This window comes from Gigantopelta aegis, chromosome 9 (genome assembly GCF_016097555.1).
Source record: "Gigantopelta aegis isolate Gae_Host chromosome 9, Gae_host_genome, whole genome shotgun sequence".
Lineage (NCBI taxonomy): Eukaryota > Metazoa > Mollusca > Gastropoda > Neomphalida > Peltospiridae > Gigantopelta > Gigantopelta aegis.
The window spans coordinates 78,924,822-78,938,794 of record NC_054707.1 but is presented as its reverse complement, the minus strand read 5'-3'; the positions used below and the strand labels follow the sequence as shown (position 1 = coordinate 78,938,794).

At 38.3% G+C, this 13,973-nt stretch overlaps 1 protein-coding gene across 1 annotated transcript in view; it reads right to left on the bottom strand.

The window, feature by feature from the left end:
* LOC121380688 (DNA polymerase subunit gamma-1-like) overlaps nucleotides 1-6,169 on the bottom strand; it is a 52,419-nt gene extending 46,250 nt beyond the window's left edge. The window contains 4 exon segments of the mRNA XM_041509634.1: nucleotides 163-280; nucleotides 282-356; nucleotides 859-1,427; nucleotides 5,983-6,169. Coding sequence (XP_041365568.1) covers nucleotides 163-280; nucleotides 282-356; nucleotides 859-1,418 — 753 coding nt within the window. The 5' untranslated portion in view covers nucleotides 1,419-1,427; nucleotides 5,983-6,169.
* Between the last annotated feature and the right edge of the window lie 7,804 nt (nucleotides 6,170-13,973).

Below are 13,973 nucleotides of genomic sequence, written 5' to 3'. Positions count from 1 at the left end.
TAGTGAAATATGTTGTCCCAAGTATCGCTAAAAATTCTAGTGTTTTTGTCCTTTTTCGTAAATTATTTTTAAAGTTGTAGAATGACTGAAACCAATACAAAATAAAAGAGTATTTTTTTAAACTAAAACAGAATAAAATATCTGCATATAAACGGTAATCACCTGTATGTAATACTGTTCCTTAACAAAGGATCGATCAAATCCAACATTGTGGCCTACAATAAGTCGCTTTTTCCACTTCCCACCTGGAGGTGTTGTAGCACCTCTTTTAGTTTCCAGAAATAAGGTCTGATAACTCTGGTTGCTTTGACCACCTGTAGCGATCATCCACAACATAATCACTGACCCAGGAGTACCTGCAAAGCACAACAGGTGTATTAAATATGTTTTAGCATATTATTTTTTCTTTTAAAAATGAACATGACTTTGGACAAAAAAATATCAAGAACTTTGTAACGTCTTAAACGAAAATCCAGAATTACAAAGTTTTCATCTCTTGTGTTTTTAAGAGAAATGCACTACTGCAACATACAGGTACTTGCTAATGTCATCATAAACACTTTCACAATACTGACATTTTATGAGACCACCATCTACCACAGGTCATAAGACATCTCTCTGATGACTGCTTTAAGGATTCAAGAATAATGCTGGCAGTTACGGAGTTCAACAGAAAAGAAAATATAATCTAAAAAAAAAAAAATTCAAACAAATATATCAGTTTATTCTACTTTCTGTGTATCCCTTGGATGACATTGGTCAGCAATGTATGGACAAGAATTAGTTTAATATTCATATTAACGCTATAACAAACTGTAAGTTACAGGAAGTTGAGAATATAAGGTTGTAAACTCGTACCAAAATTTGTCAGACACAGCTGTTGCCATGGTAGGAAAATCACCCTCAGGAACTAAACATTCAATATCAAAAACCAAGGCTTCGTCATCAGGAAAACTGACCACCTCAGTACTACCATCTTTATGGTATTTAGTCCAGCCTTTTGTCTTAGACCACTCTGGAGGCAGAGGTGGAACATCGCAATGAATCAATCTCTCTGCAAGTTCTTTGTAAGCAGCAACCTGTTGTAATCCAAGATGGCGGAAATGATCGTCAATGGTTGTGCCAAAAAGTTTGGGTAGCTCGAGGTTAACATCATTCAGCGTGGTGGTTTCCTTGTTCCAGAGACCGTGTTTCTTTAGGTGATCTTTTATCAAGCCCAGATTGTTTTCAACAGAATTGTCACAGCGCCTGAAGATCTGATCATGTAGCATTTGTGAAAGCATCTGAATCTGAATTTCATTTCTGCGTTCTGGTGTCGACGTGGTGTGCCTGGTTACAGTGTTGTGCAGCCATCTTCTCTTACACCAGGATCCAGTCAGAGACAATGGCTTAGTCAGAAGGGATTTTCTGGACATCATAATTCAGTGCTGCAATAAAAACTAATTTATCAAAATCATGAAATTTGAATGTTATCTTTCTTATGAGACATGCATTTGGTACAAAGAATTGTTCAACCAAGACTATATAAAGTTTATTCCAGTTTATTTTTCTCCAAAATCTTTTACAATTGTTGAATTTTATTTTGTGAAAAAGTAACAAAGTAAATCACTGAAATACACAATTTTAAAAAACTGGGCAATCAAATTACCTGATCACAAATTACTTTTCTATATTTTATTGTTTGGAGTCACCAAATTTAGTAATGAACAGATGTTTGTGGCAAAGATGCAAAGCTTTAGTACACCTAGTGATTTTCTGCGATTGCAAAAGTGGACAAAATTCGCATTGTGAAACAGAATTTACATTTGAAAACGGAATTATGATTTTCAGTGAAGGTTAAAAAATTATTAGTTTTATTATTATCACACTCTGTAAAACTGATGATTGGTCTCTGTACTGAACTGTTGGCAAATGCTTAGCATCTTATTTCTTATTTACCAAGCTTACTGCTTAGTCAGTTGCACCTGCACAGACAGGACAGTCTTTAGCCAGAAACAAGTTCATCTAGCCATTTGTCATCAACCCTTATCTTGGGAAGGAAGGAGGGAATTGTTTTATTTAACGACGCACTCAACACATTTTATTTACGGTTATATGGCGTCAGATATATGGTTAAGGACCACACAGATGTTAAAAGAGGAAACCCGCTGTCGCCATTTCATGAGCTCAATGCCTTTCCCCAGGATTTTTTTAAGGCACTTACATTTTTAGCATCAGTATAACACAAAAACAGTTAGGTGTTTGCCTTCAATCCAGCTAATCATGCTCTTTTTTAAAAACTATTTTTTAAAGTAACCCATCAATTTCATAATTTGTGCCATGTTGTTGCTGTTGATTTCAGCTTCGTGTTAAATGCTTGTTGTGATTTCTGCTTGTAAAATACCTAGACTAAGAATGCCAACTTCACAGTATATTCCACTTATAAAAAAAACAAAAAAACAAAAAAAACGTTAATAAAATTAAAATTTATGTTTTTTTTAAAATCCTGCTAACTTATTAAATGTCACCTCAGTCTAATAATATCTAACAAATATGATTATTGTGAACTAATTCAGTGTACGTTTTAACTGCAATTTGTATAAATACTGCATATTCATTTCCCGCGATCACTCTCTCTCGACCATAGGTACAAAATTAACAAAGACAAAGGAAATAAATGAAACTGCCGTTAGGTATTCATTGATGCAAACAACTATTGTTTTTCTACAAATTTACATCACGATTTACTTCTGTGTAATCGTATTGTTCAATGTCCGCAGCGATGCCTCTTGACATGTGGGTGTCAGCTGACTCTGAAGCGTGACGTATATTCGCGTCGGAAGCTTTCCTCAGTTCAGCCAACGAACGTTCTTCCTAACGTTCGCGAACTACATGTATTTGATTGGTGTCCGTCGTGTCCATTTGGTTTAACGTGAAGCACACAAACCAGTGTAGCGAACGTTTTGTTTTTACTCGATCTAGCTGAACACAGCTTTTGGGATAGCCTACATGTCTTTCGGCCCTGAACTGGCATGTGTATTCAAATTGACACGCATTGTCGATTTGTTACCTTGGTTCAAAGGCTTTACAAGTTACAGATCTTCCAGACACTGAATTACCGTCACATTGCTGTAATACATGTCGAATGCATGCCGTTAAAATTAATAACAGTAATTATTAAAATAAACAAACATCGTAACGCCTACACTGTATTCTGGATTTTCTCGTTACTGGTCGTGAGTTCGCTATTACGCTAATTGAATATTTGGTATTATTATTATGTTTGAGCTGTCGTATAGATTATGTAACCATTTTTGTTCACATCAGAAGATAGAAAATGGTTTAGCCATGCAAATTTTATTAGCCGTTTTTTTTTACAAATAATTTTTAATTAGCCAATGGCTAATTTGGCTACTGACAGCGCGAGCCTTGGATGTTTTCAGTGTGTGGGAGTTTTGGGAAGGGGGTGTTAGGATAGAAATGATTGATTGCCAACTTAACTGTACTTTTAAAAAGTGCATCACCTATCGTTTATTCAGTTAAATGGTACAGTTGATTCTGTCAATGGACATCTTCTTTGATCGGCCTTGAAGCTCGATTGCTCGGCACAGGAATCCCGTTACGCGTAAGTGCCTTTCTGACGGATTAGCGGTCCCAGTAGATGTGGTAAAATTACTAAACACCAGTTGTGAGCAGACGACTGGTCCATTGTTAGGTATTTAGCAAGTGTTTTACCTGTCATAGTAATTAGGTGTGCTTGATATACTGGTATACAAGTTCTTTGCAAGAGGTAGTCGACTGCCATGCTCGTACTTGTGAAAAAAATAATTCTAAAGCACTTCAAATCAAGGCGTAGCGGCAACTGATTTAAGGCACTTCCACGCCGTCAAAGCGCTTACTTTACGGACCAAGGCGTGTCGGGCCGCTACGCCTAATTGCCCTGGGGAAACCCCTGTATATATATATATGTAAATATACATATGTATATGTATATGTATATATATATATATATATATATTTCTATATGTATATATATATGTATATATACATATGTATATATATAAGTATATATACATATGTATATGTATATATATATATATATTTCTATATGTATATATATATATATATATACACATATATATATCTATTTCTATATGTATATATATATCTATTTCTATATATATATATCTATTTCTATATATATATATATATATATATATATATATATATATATATTCTGACACAAAGGCACACATACATTTTCCCTCTGAACTAAGTAAATACTAAACAGTCTATTACTGTAGTTTTTTTGTTTAATACATTATACATTTGGGCTATTACACGTCCGTAGGAACAATATCTGGAGTGAGGGAGGGGCAAAATCTCTAGTAGTAGGGATAGTATTGGGAGGGGTGGGGGGAGAAGCCATATATTTTTTTGTTCAGTATACATAATAATTATAATATAATTTCTTGCTTAAACTTAATAGTTTTTTTGTTTTCTTGCAAATGTGTCTGTAGCAGGCCCACAGTACGAAAATATAGGTTAAATTTTCTTCTCTCTCCGTTTCTCTCTCTCTCTCTATATATATACTGAACAAAAAAAGAAACTTCCGATTTGTACATTGTTAAAGAATTCATTGTGTAATGAAATTATATAGGTAGTATTAGCCTTGAGCTGTATTATCAGGATTCATGAATTTTAGCGATTATTTTTGCACTGTTAATCGTCGACAACGTGAAATTCAATTTGCACATGCATGCATGGTTCGACATGTCCCGTGTAGTATTCGGTCAATTTGTTTTACTTGTCTTACTGACATTGTTGTCAAGTGAACGAAAACGCTTCAAAATTTGTAAAAAAATTAATGTTTTTTAACATTGTAGCATTTTTAGTATGCCAAGAATACCCAATAATTTACGCAAACGGGCGACTGGCATGTCGACAGAAGACGTTGCAAGGCATATTGGGAGTTCTAGTCGAGCGATACGAAATCTTCGCGTAAGATTTCGAACGACAGGAAGCACTAACAACTTGCCACATCGTGGACGTCCACGTGTTACAACACATGGTCAAAACCGCTATATCATGAACACGCATTTGCGCAATCAATTCCAAACTGCCACTGCTACTAACACACCTGGGCTTCATAATAAATAAGATGTAGTAGCCAAAGTATGGCAAAATAAATAAAAATATAGAGAATGTCCAAGTTACTATAAAATTAGATTAAATGAAAAATGAAGACCACACAAATTTGATGATAAAATGAGTATACTCTTTATTCAAGAACTGGATGCATCCATTTCGTTTTTTTCATGTCGATGGAATTGTGTATTTTATTTATAGTATAATGTGGAAATTTTACCACTGCACTTGCTTTAACCATTTTGGCTGCTATTAACATCGGTTAGTGTCGACAAGCAATAACATTAAACTCAACAGTCACATTCTGTGTGGGAAGCCATGGCGTTCCATCAGGTTTGTCACATTTTAGTGCATCTACCCAGAAGCGGCGTCTGGTCTCATGTTTTTAAAATTTATAAAACAATTTTTTTTAACATCATATTATGATCTATGCAACCAACTGCGAAACATTTTGTAGGCATCTTGGCCGTTAATTGCTGTAAATGATCGACTAAAGTTGCCTCATTTCACTATCAAACCATAGGTAACTAAGGAAAAGCTTCACCGCGTCACTTGACAAACAATGGCGGCCAGGGTCGAAGTACTCGTATGTTCGGTTCCGAGAATTGAAAAATTCTGCTTATTTCTATCACTGTGAGGTGCCACTTTGACAAGACTTCCGAGCGTTCCAGCATTCAGTTCATTCTGGCTTAGGTTAGCCATAGTATTAACATGTATGCTGGACCGTTCGGAAGTGCCACTTTTTTTTAATTAGTGTACTGCACAGATATGCTAATACACTGCTTACATCGGTTTTGTTAGTAAACCGTAACGTTAACATTATCGGTAACAGGAATTGATTTGGTACAATGGAACCTTTGGCATTGCAGCACGATTTCTCTAGAAAATCTTCGGCAACTGGAACTCGTCAAATAGATGTTCAGTAACAAAGTGCCCCAGTGTAATTGATTATTAAACCACCATCTGCGAAATGCATGTTAAATATAGTTACATTAACTTATTCTTGTCGCAACTAAACTTAAGAACTTCGATCGCTGGTTCCTTTTTCGTTTTGTTCTGTACTAGTATTTTCGTCCTTATTTTCCAAAGCACCGCATTCCACCAACGGCATTGCGCATTGCCCAATGTCAAAATATTGTAAAGGTATTCTCGGGGCTTCTAGATTTTGGTAACCCCACTCCCACGGCTAGTGATATTCAATATTGAGCTAGTAAATAGCATGCCTTTCCCCGGGATTTTTTTAAGGCGCTTCAGTATAACACAAAAACAGTTAGGTGTTTGTTTTCACTCGATCTAGCTGAACACAGCTCTTGGGATAGCCTACATGTCTTTCTTCCAAACGTTCGCGAACTATTTGATTGGTGTCCGTCGTGTCCATTTGGTTTAACGTGAAGCGCACAAACCAGTGTAGCGAACGTTTTGTTTTCACTCGATCTAGCTGAACACAGCTCTTGGGATAGCCTACATGTCTTTCGGCTCTGAACTGGCAGTTCGGAATACGGACATTTGCCCCCCAGTCCAAAAATGGATAGGTGGACATTTGCCCCCCCCCCCCCCAGTTGAAATGATGGCTAGGACATTAAATATTGTGAACAACTTTATTTTCATTTTTAGCACATGTTGAAAAAGCACATTAGAAAGCACATGGGTTAGGGTTAGGGTTAGGGTTAGGGTTAGGGTTAGGGTTAGTAATTTAAGTTGTGGGTTAGGGTTATTTTTATACTGGGGGGCAAATGTCCTAGCCAACATTTCTACTGGGGGGCAAATGTCCCAGTCAACATTTCTACTGGGGGGCAAATGTCCTAGCCATCATTTCGACTGGGGAGCAAATGTCCACCTATCCATTTTTGGACTGGGGGGCAAATGTCCTGGATTCGTATTCAAATTGACACGCATTGTCGATTTGTTACCTTGGTTCAAAGGCGTTCAAAGTTACAGATCTTCCAGACCTTGAATTACCGTCACACTGTTGTCATACATGTCGAATGCATGCCGTTAAAATTAATAACAGTGATTATTAAAATAAACAAACATCACAACGCCTACGCTGTATTCTGGATTTTCCCGTTACCGGTCGCGAGATCGCTATTACGCTAATTGAATATTTGGTATTATTATTATGTTTGAGCTGTCGGATAGATTATGTAACCGTTTTTGTTCATATCAGAAGATAGAAAATGGTTTAGCCATGCACATTTTATTAGCCGTTTTTTTTTACAAATAATTTTTAATTAGCCAATGGCTAATATGGCTACTGACAGCGCGAGCCTTGGATGTTTTCAGTGTGTGGGAGTTTTGGGAAGGGGGGTGTTAGGATAGAAATGATTGATTGCCAACTTAACTGTACTTTTAAAAAGTGCATCACCTATCGTTTATTCAGTTAAATGGTACAGTTGATCCTGTCAATGGACATCTTCTTTGATCGGCCTTGAAGCTTGATTGCTCGGCACGGGAATCCCGTTACACGTAAGCGCCTTTCTGACGGATTAGAGGTCCCAGTAGATGTGGTAAAATTACTAAACTCCAGTTGTGAGCAGACGACTGGTCCATTGTTAGGTATTTAGGAAGTGTTTTACCTGTCATAGTAATTAGGTGTGCTTGATATACTGGTATACAAGTTCTTAGCAAGAGGTAGTCGACTGCCACGCTCGTACTTGTGAAAATTGTTTTTCTAAAGCACTTCAAATCAAGGCGTAGCGGCAATTGATTTAAGGCGCTTCCACGCCGTCAAAGCGCTTACTTTACGGACCAAGGCGTGTCGGGCCGCTACGCCTAATTGCCCTGGGGAAACCCCTGAATAGCTACTATTGCCATGCCAGGCGGTTAGTGAATTTGTTTTTGTCAAATGCTGCAGTTAAGTCTATTTTGTAAATATGAATATCCTGCCCCCATCCCACCCCAAATGTTAGCGTTTTAAAGCTATATCATCTCCCTCCCTTAGGGGGCATCCGATTTTTACTAACATTAGTAAAATTGTATTAACTTAAAGTAAAGTAGGGCTAGTGAATTTTTAATCGTCACTAGTACATTTTTTAAAATCACCGATCCCATGGCTAGTGAATTTTGTAAAAATTCTAGAAGCCCTGATAATTCTAGAAGCCGATCGAACACTTTAAGCTTCTTCTTTTTTTCTTTCTTTTTTTAATGTCAGTGGTACAGCGCTCGCCGGTTTCGCGATCGATCTAGGATCGATTCCCATCAGTGGTCCCACTGGGTCATTTCTCGTTACAGTCAGTGCTCTACAACTGGTGTAGCAAAGGCCGTAGTATGTACTATCCTGTTTGTGGGATGGTGCACATAAAATATCCCTCGCTGCTAATCGAAAATAGTCCATGAAGTGGCGACAGGATTTCCTCAATATCTGTGTGGTCCTTAACCATATGTTCGACGCCATATAATAGTAGGCCTAAATAAAAAATGTTAAATAAGGGACGGTCCATAAATGTCAATGGTCTTCATAATCCTAACAATGTTAGGATTGGGTTTGACCCCCTCCCTCCCCCCCCCCCTTAATCCTAACATAAAAACATTGATATAATGTGTACGAAACATTGACCTACGATGGACCGATGTTTTACCTGAAAAGCAATCCGAACATGGCTTTTACCCGCTCCCCCCCCCCCCCTTCCGAACATTGTTCGGATTGTGAAGCACATCGATATTTATGGACCGTCCCTAAAACAGTTCCTTCCACGTGTACGTAGTGCGTAGTTTATACAGAAATCGATTGAAGCGCTTCCATATGTAGCCTACGCAAGGCATGATGCGTAACACGTTAATTCCCGAACTCCTCCGATCGTTTCAAAACGCACGCCACCACGAATCACGCGCACAATGCATACACATGGATTCATAGGGTGGCTTTCCACATGTACGTCATCCGTCATCCAACTTGTCTGTTCGATATGTGACATTTGTCGTAGGCTACTACGTAAAAACACTTTCCATATATATAGCCTACGATTTCACGGACTGACGGGTTATTTTAATGCATGTATATGGCTTTCCATATGATTCTGGGCGTCATCGATCATCCGTTCACTTGCTAAACTTATTGTAGACCTATCCTTTCGATATGTCCCAAAGTGTTCGTCAAACGTTTTTTAAAACGCAACGGTAACTCGATGAGTTTTTGCGGATGACGTTCGGTGAAGGACCTGGAATTCTCCGGGATCAAGTCATATGAAACCGACTGGGTTCATTAAGTTCATTGATTAAGATTAGATTAACAAAGACAACAAACAAAATAAACAGTTACTACTTATTTATCTCACAGTGTTTACATTGAAAATTCATATTTAACAATTATTACAACAAACTCCAACCAGAATATAAACATTCACCAAACAGGTCAGAGGCCTTATTCACAAAGCGTTCGTAAATATTTGCGTTGCGCACACGCAAGTAACCACTTACGATGTAGTTACGTACACGTCAGATTTGCGTTAAGTGGTATTCACAAAGCACACCTGAGTTCACTTATCGAATTCGCACGATACGAACACGCATCGGTCATGCACGTGGGTTTTGCACGTGCGTCTAACCATAATGTTACATTCATAACACAATCAAATATGTCTGAAGAACCACCCAAGAAGAAACGGAAACAAAATTTCACAGTACATGAAATTAAACGTCTCTTGGAGTTAATCGAGAAAGACTATGAGGTAATTAGTGGCAAATTTAGTGACATTGTTACACTCAAGAAAAAACAAGAAGCGTGGCAAGAAATATGTAGAAAAATAAACGCGACTTCACCTGGCCATGTCTACGAACAGTGGATGAAATTTTAAAAAAGTGGGAAGATATGAAATCTAAAGTTAAGAAAAAAGCTAATAAGGAAAAACAAGTATATTCCAAAACTGGCAACACGCCCCGCCAGGCTGCCGATCTTACAAACGCTGACCAACGTGTCATTGGCCTCTTAGGAATTGCCAGGGTGTTTGGCATAGAAGGTGGTGTGGATACCCATACAGCAGACAGACCTAACGACTCTAGCACAACCTCATCCAAATCCACAAAGGTAATTCTTTTTATGTTTTTAGTTACAATTTTCTCGTTCCAGCCAGTGCTCCACAACTGGTGTAACAAAGGCCTTGGTATGTACTATCCTGTCTATGGGATGGTGCATATAAAAGATCCCTTGCTGCTTTATCGAAAAGAGAAGCCTATGTGGCGGCAGCGGGTTTCCTCTAAAATACATATGTTTGAATGACCATATTATGTTTGACGTCCAATAGCCGATGATAAGATGAAAATCAATGTGCTCTAGAGGCGTCGTTAAATAAAACACACTTTACTTTTAGTTACAATTTTCCCAAATAACGAGGTGTGGTGTGGTCACAATTGATATTATAAATATAACGTCTTATAAATAATAAACAAGTAAAAATAAACTAAACAACATAACTATGACGTTTATATATGTGTGTGATGTATGTATGTATGTGATGTATGTATGTGTGTGTGTCTGTGTGTATGTATGTGTGTGTATGTATGTATGTATGTATGTATGTGTATGTTTGTGTTTGTGTGTATGTATGTATTTGTGTATGTATGTGGGAGCGGGATCTAGCTCAGTCGATAGAGCGCTCGCTTGAGGTGCTGAGGTCGCAGGATCGATCCTCCTCGGCGGGTGTCTAACACTGGTCTTTTTTCCGTTCCAACCAGTGCACCACGACTGGTACAACAAAGGCAGTGGTATGTACTATTCTGTCTGGAAAAGTGCATATAAAAGATCCCTTGCTGCGTATCGAAAAGAGTAGCCCATCGTGTGGCGACAACGGGTTTCCTTCTCTAGATCTTTGTGGTCCTTTACCATATGTGAGACGCCAATATAATCGTAAATAAAATGTGTTGATTCCGTCGTTAAATAAAACACTTCTTTCTTTCTTTCTTTCTTTCTTTTTGTGTATGTATTGGTGTATGTATGTGTGTATACATGTATGTGTGTAAGCGACACACACAAAGGGGGGGGGGGGGGGAGAGTGGTTGTGTTTGTATGTACAAGTCAGTGTAAAGAATGTATAGGTTAAATTTTAATAAGTCTTTATGAGTTTACTCTCCTAAAACATCGTGAATCATCGAAAATCAGTATAGGTTTCATAGGTTGACTGTTTGTTTCATGGGGGAGGATCCATCTCAGTCGGTTGAGCGCTCGCCTGAGGTGCGTCGCTCGAAGGATCGAATCCGTTCGATGGACCACAAAATGTTACGGGCTATTTTCCATCCCACCCGCTGCCCCTCAATTGGCATATCAAATACGGTGGCATGTATTGTCCTGCATATGGGAAAATGCATTCAAATGCCGTGTTATCAACAAGGCTGACTAGGCTGAAGCCTAGGGGCCCACCAAGAGCAGGGGCCCACCAAAAGCATGAGGTCCATGCAACCATTTATCTGAAAGGGGGAGGGGGATGTCGAAGGGCCCAAAGAAGCTCGAAGCCTAGGGGCCTTGCCATGGGTTAATATGGCACTGCAAATGATCCATTGCCACTGATGGTAAAATGTAGCGGAATTCTTCGGATACCTGTCAAAATAGCCGATGATTGATAAAACAATCTGCACTAGAGATGTTAAAACAAACACACTTTAACGTTTTTGTTTATTTCATCTCGAACACTTAATAAAACGTATGTAACACAAATATTTTTAACAATACTTTATTAATGTTTTCAAATTGTTTTTCAGACGATCACAAAGGACACACCCAGTGATACAGTTAGCAAGTCAGCTGTAGAGAGAGAAACAGCCCATACTACAAGTACCATTAAAGAACTAGAATCGTTTCCGTATGCAGCAGAAAATAATGAAGAAACTATTATGCCAAGTACCTCAGAATTAAATGCGTCTACAATCGACTCCATTGAACCCTCAGCCTTACACAAGGAGAACAAAATCAACAAGACCAAATCACTTATTCCAAGTGAATCAGCCAGTCTATCAGAAATTAATACTGAACTTATTGATATTGAGAGAAAGAGGTTAGACATAGCGGCTAAACGGCTAAAAGTTGAAGAAAGGTTAGCAACGTCACTGGAGAAGGGCGTGCTTTTCCTTGAAAAATTGTTGCAAGGTGAACAAAACAAATGATGACATACTGGCGTAACAAATCAATAAAATCTTTGACGTTTCAACATTGTTTTTTTTACAATACATATTTATATTTAACATATTACTACTGCACTGAGAAATGTTCTCTAATAACTGAGGCCCTTTTCATTACACCATTCATTTCATCTTGCATTTGTGGTGGGTTTATGTCTCCATCCGGGTTATCATCTTCGTTTTGTGGTACATCTTGTGGAATAGGTACACCATTTTATTCACAAATATTGTGCAAGACCGCAGTTCCAATTATTATTTTACAACATAGTTCAGGTCGAAGAGTCATGGCTCCCCCTGCGAAAATAATATAATAGAGGGATGTAAAATTAAGCAATCATATTATACAGTATTTAAATATGAACAAAACTTATTATTGGCATGGATTGCTTGGTTAAAACAGTATAAGTCAATTTAAAAATTCTAAATAATTTTATTTCTCATAGTTGTAATTTAATATATTTAAATAAATAAAAAATATTTACTTACCAAATTTATGAAGACACAACCATCTCATCTTCCAGTGACCAAATGTTGATTCAATTTTTTGTCGGGTCCTGCGTTGATGGGAATTGTAACGTACTTCAGCCTCTGTCTGGGGTTAAAATCCAAGGGCGCAGAGGGTAGGCACTGTCAGCCAAAAGATGAGCATCATCACCACAAAAGCCATTTTTGAATGCAGCATTTAAATTGCAATTTTCCCACATGAAAGCATCATGGGTGCAGCCTGGCCAACGGGCAACGATGTTAGTAAACTTCATGTCATGGGAACATATTCCTTGAACATTGATCGCATGATAAAACTTGCGGCATACATATGCGTCTTCATTGTAAGATGGCATTTTTATTGGCACAAGACTTCCATCTAAACATCCCAAGACATTTGGAATCCTTTGTCCATTTTGATAAAAACATCTTGAGGTTGACGATTTTTTGGAAATACAATTATTTGAGAAGATTTTTGTTCAAGTGCATTTGCCACTCGTGTCACAATTCTTGAAACTGATGGCTGGCTGATACCATACAAGTCTGCATCCACTTGTTGGAAATTTCCCGTTGCAAAATATCTCAATGCACAAAGCAGTTGCAGTGGGCGGGTATAGCTCGTGATCTTTGTGTTGGGTGCACCAAGTCACCTTCAATCAAGTCTTATCACTTGTAGAATAACATGTCGAGGCATTCGGAATCTTTTTAGCAGTTCTAGGTCATCGTACCTATCCAGTGGGTTAAAACGGTCGCGAAATATTCGCTGACGACGGATAGCTCGCCTATTTATCGCCTGATGTATAATAAAAATTGCCGCCATTGTGTCCCAAATAAGTGCACGCAATCTGTTGCGGGAGATCTAGAACCTGCCGCAAGTTTACGTGTACTTTACGGGTGCGCGTAAACAGCTAAGTGTGCTTTGTGAATAAGGCCTCAGGTCAGGTCATAGGGCTTTACGTGCACATTCAGAGCAAGGCCGTAGCAGGCGGAGGCGAGGGGGGGGGGGGGGGGGTACTGGTGCTATGCAATTTTGAATGGAGCAAGAATTATGCCAAAAGAGAAAAGGTGCGCAAGTTTGATTGAGGAATTCGGGCGCAAACAGAAAACACACTCCCCTTTTACACCCCAACCTAACCCAAAGTCAACAGCCATTGGCCAAGTATTTCTACACACAGCACGGGCAACGTACGCAATAAACACGAAACACAAAAAAAACATGCACGTGAGTGCAGAACACACGATCACTGAAACATAGC